At 37.1% G+C, this 9104-nt stretch overlaps 1 protein-coding gene across 3 annotated transcripts; it reads right to left on the reverse strand.

The window, feature by feature from the left end:
- Positions 1-353: 353 nt before the first annotated feature.
- Positions 354-8839, reverse strand: LOC104602979 (uncharacterized). 3 transcript variants are annotated; one of them, XM_088900864.1, is made up of 5 exons: positions 8698-8839; positions 6930-7123; positions 6303-6568; positions 1652-1692; positions 354-1569 (listed from the first exon to the last, which is right to left on the reverse strand). In XM_088900864.1, the coding sequence occupies exons 3-5, from the start codon at positions 6457-6459 to the stop codon at positions 622-624; spliced, it is 1146 nt and encodes a 381-aa protein (XP_088756990.1). In that variant the 5' UTR covers positions 6460-6568; positions 6930-7123; positions 8698-8839; the 3' UTR covers positions 354-621. The 3 variants fall into 3 exon arrangements, with proteins under 3 accessions (XP_088756990.1, XP_019053581.1, XP_019053582.1); XM_019198036.2 differs by having other exon boundaries at positions 8687-8824; XM_019198037.2 differs by having other exon boundaries at positions 354-1301; positions 1413-1569; positions 6303-7123; positions 8687-8824.
- Between the last annotated feature and the right edge of the window lie 265 nt (positions 8840-9104).

Below are 9104 nucleotides of genomic sequence, written 5' to 3' on the forward strand. Positions count from 1 at the left end.
CAATACCCAAAAAAAGGAAAGATCTATCTAGCAATATCTATACAAAAAAAAAAAGAAATTTATTCAGCATAGATTATCTATGTTTATCAAGCCAATATGTATCACTCTATTCTGTTATGAAAATAGCATCAATGTGGCTCAGTTTGGAAGGAAGTATAAATACAAATATGTACAATACAAATATATACAAAATAATACAAAATACAAGGCTTTGCGCTCTATACATTTGTATTTGTACTCCTTCCAAATAGAGCCTTAGTAAATATATTGGTTACCCAACCCGAAATTTATTAAAAAAAAACTGCCGCAACTAACAAAATATCACAAGAGAAAATGAATAGGAAAACATCACATGTGAAAAATCATGATTCTGCTTAAAAAGAAGAAGAAAAAGAAACAAATAACTGCATGCCCCTTCAGTTCCACCAAGCTTTCATGCATTGAATCTGTACAACGATAATTGCTAATGCTGCTTTTAACTATATCATATATCAATTACTTTAAGCTCAATATTTGTCACAATCCGAGAGCCCATGAAAAGAAAAAAAGGACAATGCAAACCCCCTATGAAGCAATTGCATGATCCTCTCTTTACCCATATCCATATCATAGTCAATAGGTTCACCATCTCTTCAGTGTAAGACCTGCAGTTCTTGAGCATCCAACTGCTCCCTGATCAACGGAATTGCTCAACACGTAAGACCCACTTTTCTTCAACTTTTCTGGGATCTCCTTGCTTGAACTGCCCTTCATGGAGAGGTGCTTCTTTAGGCGGCTCCGGTTCAGCAGCAACATAGCATTGCGAGGGGGTCCATGCAGTGCACCCTCAACACAATCCCCTACCTGTCCACAGCCCCAAGATCTTGATGGGCCATCCTCACAAAAGGGCCTGAGCCTTGGAAGCCCATTCTTTAGCCTGGAAACCAACCGCTGCTCGGGTACATTCTCCTCTAATCTTGCACAAAGTGGGCAAGGAGGGTCATGTTTCTGTGTCTTCGGGGTTGTCTGCTCCAAGCACTCAGCATGAAAAACATGACGGCATGAAAGAACTCCAGCAACCGGCATGTCCCCACTTCTGACAATCCTGCGAGAACTCCAAGGTGATCTCTGAGACAGGAACCTGTCGCACAATCCGCATTTGAATCCTTCCTGTGGATTGCATGAAGGTGCAAAACATTCAGAATCCAACTGCTCAGAAGCATCAGTGAAATCAATGCTGCTGCTAGCACTGCTCCATTGAAGTGCTTCTCTTTGGGGAGTAGTAGCACCAAATTCAGGAAAGCCAGAAGCAGAATGAAGCTCTGCAAGATTTTGAGCATATTTCAGATCAGAATGATGAGACATGCTGTTCTCATGGACAGTTGGCTGATTAACACAGTTTCCAGGGGCAATGGCTCCATCAGCTTCCCTACCCAGAGTTAAGGTCGGAAAAGATAGAGGGTGAACAGGCTTGGACATGAAAGAGTAGCGACGATGTGAAGAAGCATGTGTCTTGGTAATGGGCTCATATTCACTACCATCTGAACGGGATGAAGTGGATCCTGCACTGTACGGGATAGCTGAAGATCCCTGCGAAGTAAAAACCCCCGAAGGAGTTTAGGTTTTTAACACACTATTAAGAAAAATGAACATTGAATGCAACAATGAGTACCTCCATTAACGGTGTAAAAGTTAAGGGCCCTGATGTTGGCTCTGGAAGAAGAAAAAGAACAATTTATCAGTAACAACAGGAGTAATACAGCATTGTTGGAACCATAAATAAGAAGAAATACACAACAGACAATACCAAGAGAAATGGTAGAAAATTTCTTGGCACATACATGATATGCGCATTCATCATCCCAACTGTATGGGTTGACTACATGAATCCTATTTCATTAGTCTATCCTGGTAACACCATTTCCATTGTTAAATTATTGGCACTTAAAATATTTCTTACTATTCTATCCATGTCCTTTTCAGTCTACCCCTTGCCCTTCTAGCCCCTTCAAATTGCAACAAATCACTTCTTGCATGTGCTGTTGATGGTCTTCTATGCACATGACCAAACCATCATAGTCTACCTACCTTCTCTCATTTTATCACCTATTGGAGAAGTTCCTATGAATGACTTCATTTCTAATCCTATCTTCTCTAGCTTTTCCACTCATCCATCACAGCATACATTTCTGCCACATTCATTCTAGACATGTTTCTTGATTGCCAACACTCTAATACATACAACATAGCTAGCCTTACAACTGTTTTATATAATTTTCCTTTTTAATCTATGTGGTATTCGCCTATCAAATAATACTCTAGATGCGCCCCTCCATTTTGATCATCCTGCTCTAATATTATGGGTGACATCCACCTCAATCTCTCCCTTATATGAATTATCAAACCAAGGTACTGAAAAAGGCCATATTGAGTTATCTCTTGGTCTCCGATCCTAAGTGTACCCTGATTTGCACTTCCATTTTCATTAAATTCACATGTCATATATTCTGTTTTAGTCCTACCTACTTTAAAGCATCTTGCTTCTGAAGGCATTTGCACATAAACTTAATTTCGCATTTAATCCTTTACTAGTTTCATCAATTAAAACAATGTCAGAAAACAACTTAGGGCTTCCTCATGTATATGTTTAGTCATGTCATCCATGATTATTTTATATAAATCAGTGTTTTAAAAGCACAAGGGCCATTTTGCACCTGAGGCACAAGGTGCAAGGCAAGGCACGTGCCTTTTATGAAACAAGGTGCAAAAATACAAAAAATGCTAAAATTTTCAAAACATCAAAAAAAGCCAAAATGCAAAATATTAAAAATATTAAACACAATATTAACTAAAAATATAAACTTAAACTTTAAACTATATGTAACAAAACTATTACCTCAAACTAAAAAACACAAATATAACATCTAAAACATATTTAAAATGAAAATTTAAAAATAAAATCAAGCATAACATAAAAAACATATTCAAGCAAGTAAACTATTGATCCCTTTATTTTTTCCCAATTGCATTACTTCAAATAGCTAATGTAATGTTAAACATTATTGCATTCCTGATTCTACAAGCCGTCTTTGTACCAAGCCCCTCAAGGCAAGCCCAAACAAGTCCATATCAGGGTCCTATTTCTTAATCCCTATAAAAAAGGTTTTATAACTTTAAGTGTCTTTTAAAATTATCTTTTATTAGGATGAATGAATGAGCAACATTAGCAATTATGGGCTAAAGCACAAGGCGCACCAAGCACACACCTTTTGAATGTGTTGCACCTAGGACCTAGGCAAGGCACATACCCTAGCGCCTAGGTGCGCTTTTTAAATCACTGATATAAATAAAGGCCAAGTGTTTGAACCATGGTTAAGACCCATCAAAACTACGAAATCTGATGTCTCTCCCACAAGTGTTCAAATATTGGTCGTTGCATCGTCATACATATCCTTAATTAAGCCTATATACCAATTTTGAACCCCTTTTCTTTTACAAGACCCACCATATTATCTGCTAGAAACTCTATCATATGCTTTGTCTAGATTAATAAAAACCATATGGAGATCTCTCTTTTCCACTCTAAACTTTTCTACCAATTGTCTCAAAAGAAAGACAGCTTCCATGGTTGATCTCCTTGGCATTATCCCAAATTGGGTTCTTTACATGTTTCATGTCATACACTTTTCTCAATTATTCTCTTCCAAAGTTTCATTGTGTGGTCATGAGCTTTAAAAGCATAAGGTAAAAAAATTACAAAGGGCATTTTGTGCCCGAGCTACAAGGTGCAAGGAGAGGAACATGCCTTTATGCAAGGCGCAAAAATGCAAAACAAGGCAAAAAAATGCATTCAAGCATGCAAAACTCTCAATCTTAATTCAAATAGCTAATGCTTAATCCCCCTAATATAGTGCTTTAAAAGCACAAGGCAAAAAAAAATGCAAGGGGCATTTTGTACCTAAGAAACATGCAAGGCAAGGCACGTGTCTTTTTTAAGCAAGTCACAAAATTGCAAAAATGTCAAAAAAATCAGAAAATATACAAAAACCTATTATCTCAATTTAAAATAAATGTTTTAAAAAAACCTATTATCTCAATTTAAAAAGACGCATAACATGTAAAACATATTGAAAATGATGCAAAACATGTTCAACTCCCTAACCGTAGTTTCATGTACTATTGTTGATTCAAACCAGAGCTTCATAAATCAGTCATAGGTGCTCCCTCCAGGCTCCAACCAAGTTTTGAGATCGTATATGAGAGGAGGGGGGTTGGTTTGGTCCTTGCTGTGTGATCAGGGGAGGATAGAGGTGGAAGCAAAAGTAAAGGAGAGAGGGGACAAGAAGGGGTAGGGTACTACGAGAGAGAGAGAGATTTTAGAAAGAAAAAAGTCTTCCATCAGTCTCAATTAAGGGATTTGTGCACGGGACCTTAGCTTAATGTTCAAAGCTGTAATGGAGTTGTATTATTGGTTCCACAGCCCACACTACAGCCTTTGCTATTCAGCTAATCCAGCTTCGCATCTGTGTTCGCTTATCAATTAGTTCACAAAAGAACAATAAATGGGACAAAACCCTTGCCAACATTGTCTCAACTGCAGTTGATGTTTTAATCTTTCCCCTCTTCCATACCTCCAAACCATAATCAAAATAAAGAGGTCTACATGACCAAAACAGACTATGCAATCACTTAAAAACTTGGTATTTGACAAGGTTCAAACTTCAAAGTATCAATACAATACAGGGCGTATCAAGCATATCATATCGAATTTCAAGGTCACCAATACACTAAAATCCTGGGAGTTAGGGCATCTGGCCATTTTTGCATATCAATACCTTGAACATTAGTATTGATCATCATCTAGCCACTCGTAAGCAATCACCTAACCTCAGCACCTCCTAACTTCACACTTAACTGGTTGTCTAATCAAGCACTAGAGTTTTTAATAGGTTAGCCAGTCATCTAATCAATAACTATTCCATGCCCTACGGTCCACTACTATTAAGAAAGTTCCCTTTGATCATTAAAATGCCAACTCAACAAAGCCTTATCATAACAGTTTAAAATCAACTACAAGAATTCAGTTTTTCCAATCCACTTATCCTATGGAAATTGTGAACACTTTGATATTTCTTTTGGTACTCCAACCAATATTCTTCTTTGCCTCCCTTGTTTCATTTAGGATAAAATATATATTTGATTTCACCATTACACAAAACAGTTAAGGTGAAGACATAAAATGCACCTCAACTAACAGTCATTAATTTATATCAAATGGGCATAAAAGTCACTAAATTTTACTTATCTTTACATAGGAGAATGATTCAGGACTTAAAAATCTCTAAAGTGATATACCTATGAAACTAATTAGGAAATTTCCTAAGAGGTCAAAACCCAACAACTTGGAATAGAAAAGTGCCCACCAACCAAGCCTTAAAGGCTTCTAATATTGAAGCTTCCTCCTAGAGCCACTCATCAATGCTCACTGAGCCAAAGAAAAGGCAGCAAAGCTTCTTTATATCCAATAAATGAAGGTGGTAGTTAGCACATTCACCATATTCTAAGCACATGATGTGAGAGTGGGAAAAACCAGTAGAGGTAATGGATTCTAAAAAATAAAATAAAATAATTAGTGGATAAAAGGCCAGAATAGGTAGAAGACTAAATTTGAGCATCTAATCCTAACAGGGAAGTGCAGACCTTTTGAAAGCATCAAAGAGACTTAATTTCTTCAGTCTCTGCAATTAGAAGGGACCAATCTAGGTTAAAGTTGATGAAACATGAAAGAGAAAATAACCTCTTTGGTTCACATGCTTATGAGTCCCAAATATCCAAGCATGGTAATTTAGATCTGGGGTCTCTGGTATAAGGGGATCTTGGATTGAATAAAGATGGATGAATCCAAAAGTTTGAAAAGAGGGAGCTATCCAAATGATAAGACAAGGGGTAGAGCATAACACATAGCTTTTCTCAAGGGCTTCGAATGCAAAGTGGCCATTGATAGAACATAGAAAACCAGTGGTTGAAGAGATTTTTTTTTCTCAACAAACATGAATAGAATAAAAAATGCATTAATTTGTGTAATTGCACTCATGCTTTTATATCTCCACCAGTCCATCCATAATGGAATGTGAAAACAAAATTAACTTTACAGCAACACAATTTCTTAATTATTAGAATTTGAAGTTGTAACAAAACCATATAGCAGATGTTAAGCAGTTCACATATGAAGCCAGACATTATTGAGCAATGAACAGAAAGATTGGGTTCAAACTTTAGATACAAGTTAATATCGGAAGAAATGAATCATTACTTTGTCATACCTCTCAGTGTCACAGTTACATAATCATCAGCACTGGCTCTTTGCACTGGCGGTGGTGTCCACTGTTGGGTCTGAAAACTATCTGATGGACTACTAAAATAAGATCCAAAACCATCAGATGCAGAATAATGATGATGAGAGAATTGGTCACTTCTCATCCACACTCTGCTTTCTTTACTGTTTGATGAGATAGAAGACCCATAGAGCTGAATAGCATTATTTGATCCATATGGAAGACCTTCAGATTGGAACCTGTGATCCCATCTTCTGGATAAGGGTGGTGAAAAACTTGTATTAGTTTGCCAATACGGTTCATTGGGACCAATGGACCATTCTCCACTGGCTGCATTGGATCCATGTGGCCTTGCAGCCACACAACAAAGCGACCCCGTCTTAGCTATGTTTTGTGAAGCTTGTTTTTATGCTTCTAAAAGTTGATGACAACCAACTTAGAGCACAATAATAATCATTCATGTGCAATATTTTAGTAACATGTCAATTGAGGCAGCCTCAACACCAGCTCAGGCCTCTAAATACTGATCCAAAACCACCATGTACTAGAGATTCAGAAGTCAATGATAATGTTAAGAAAATGCTTTGGGATGAGAAGCACCATAGGATAACTTACTCATGGTTTAAGAAAATTTTATTTCAGATAGAACAACTCTTCATCAGGCATACACTTACACCAGGTCTCATTGATAGAATCTATTTCCCCAAATGTTACCAACGAATTTTAAATTTCAACAACAAACTCAATCTCTACTGGATGTTCAAGCTTCTTGAAGAGCCTGTTAGTTGCATAAAGCCATAAAGTAGAACCTGGCAACAAACAGCATTAATAAATTAGTAGTTATCATGGCCATTTGAAACCAAGACAAATGTGAAAACCTCTCTGTCCCCATGGCTTTTAAACATCCCCCAGAAATTCAAACAATGCATCCTATGTTACCCAAATACAGAAAGGACATGACTGGACAAAAACTAGTTAGGCCCTGCACCCACTCAAATGATTAATCAAATTTGGAAAGCATTAACCCAACAAGTGGTCCCTCCATGGTGGTTTAGAACCACAAAAGCAGCTTTTACTTCTTAAAATTTTAAATGACAAAATGACAGTTCAATATAACAGCTACATATGAGGAGGCAAGAGAAACTAAATCAAATGATAAATCCAGTTTGCATAGCATTAACCCAATGAATGGTCCCTCCATGGTGGTTTGGAACCACAAAACCCGCTTTTACTTCTTAAAATTTTAAATGACAAAAGGGCAGTTTAATATAACAGCTAGGCTTAGAAGAGAATATGAGGAGGCAAGAGAAACTAAATCAATCTATTTGACAAAAAGGTAGTTCACTTCAACCAACAGTAAGGTCCAAGGAAAGGAGCACCACCGTTCATTCCTTTTTGTGTGGGGCATAGATATGGATTCATGTTCATTGACACAGGTATTGCAGCAAAATCAGGACTAGCCAAAAGGGCACTTGGTAGGACAAGATAGCATTTGCAGGAAAAAATCACTCAAATTAGAAAACCATCCACTGCAACTTAATGGATGAAATACAGCATCTTGGTTATTCACAAATGATCTAATATCAGTATAAGGAAACACCATACACTAAATTACTAATAGCTATACAACTAAGAGATGAACGCACAAAATAAAACTAGAATCACCATAAGAACACCATAGCATTTGCAGAAAAAAATCACTCAAACTCGAAAACATCCACCGCAACTTAATGGATGAAATACAGCATCTTGGTTATTCACAAAATGATCTAATATCAGTATAAGGAAACACCATACACTGAATTACTAATAGCTATACAACTAAGAGATGAACGCACAAAATAAAACTAGAATCACCATAAGAATACCATATTCTAGAATCCCCAATAGAATTTAAACTATAAAGTTGAAGGATTTAAATGGGTTGTCTGTCTGCCTAATATAGTCTCATGATACTCAAATGAACAACAAAATGAAGTCTTTTCAAGTAAATCTGCACAAACAACAACAATAAAAGGAAGCCATTATTTTACTGCCAAGGCTCAATCCCATAACAACCCTTGCAACCCGAAGCCCTAATAGATGCGCCAGGGAATGACAATGAAACAGGATAAACCATTGAAGACTGAGCCCGATAATAACAACAATAAGACCTAAAAAGTCGCGACAAAAACCTACCGGACTGAATACAACTTTGTTATGTGGAAGCAATTTAAAACCCAAACATCAATCAGGTGAAACTTGTAACTGGAAATAGAGAATTTACTGAAACACAAGTTCGAAAGGGATAACACCCAGCTCCGTATAAATATTTGACTTAAAAACATGATTTAAAGGGAACTAAAATAAATAGAATGAGAGAGAGAGCTTACAGTTACATTACCGGAAGAAGGCAGCGGAAATTGGAATGCAGATGGGGAAAACGATAACAAACCCTAAATTGAGGAAGGAAGGAGAGAGAAAAGAGGGAAGAAGAAATTAAAGAAGTGATTTAGTTCTACCTATCAACAATCAACTAATATTGGTAGCTTTATGATAAGCAGAAAGTGTCCCCTAAAAACTACCCCCGGGTTTGCTGAAAATGTCGTTTCTGTCCTAAGGAACTGTTGTGGTTGTGACTCGTGAGTCTTGTGACGTGTGTTGGTCAAACCCGGATAGAACCGGGCGGTTGGGACCGAGAACAGCAGCCAAAACGGATCTTTGGGATGCATGGTTCTTACTTCTTAGAAATATTAACTTTGATTAAATTTCGCTAAATACATGCCCTAATGGGCGCCTTTACCAAAAAAT

This window comes from Nelumbo nucifera, chromosome 3, assembly GCF_055504915.1.
Source record: "Nelumbo nucifera cultivar China Antique chromosome 3, China Antique-T2T, whole genome shotgun sequence".
Taxonomy (NCBI): domain Eukaryota; kingdom Viridiplantae; phylum Streptophyta; class Magnoliopsida; order Proteales; family Nelumbonaceae; genus Nelumbo; species Nelumbo nucifera.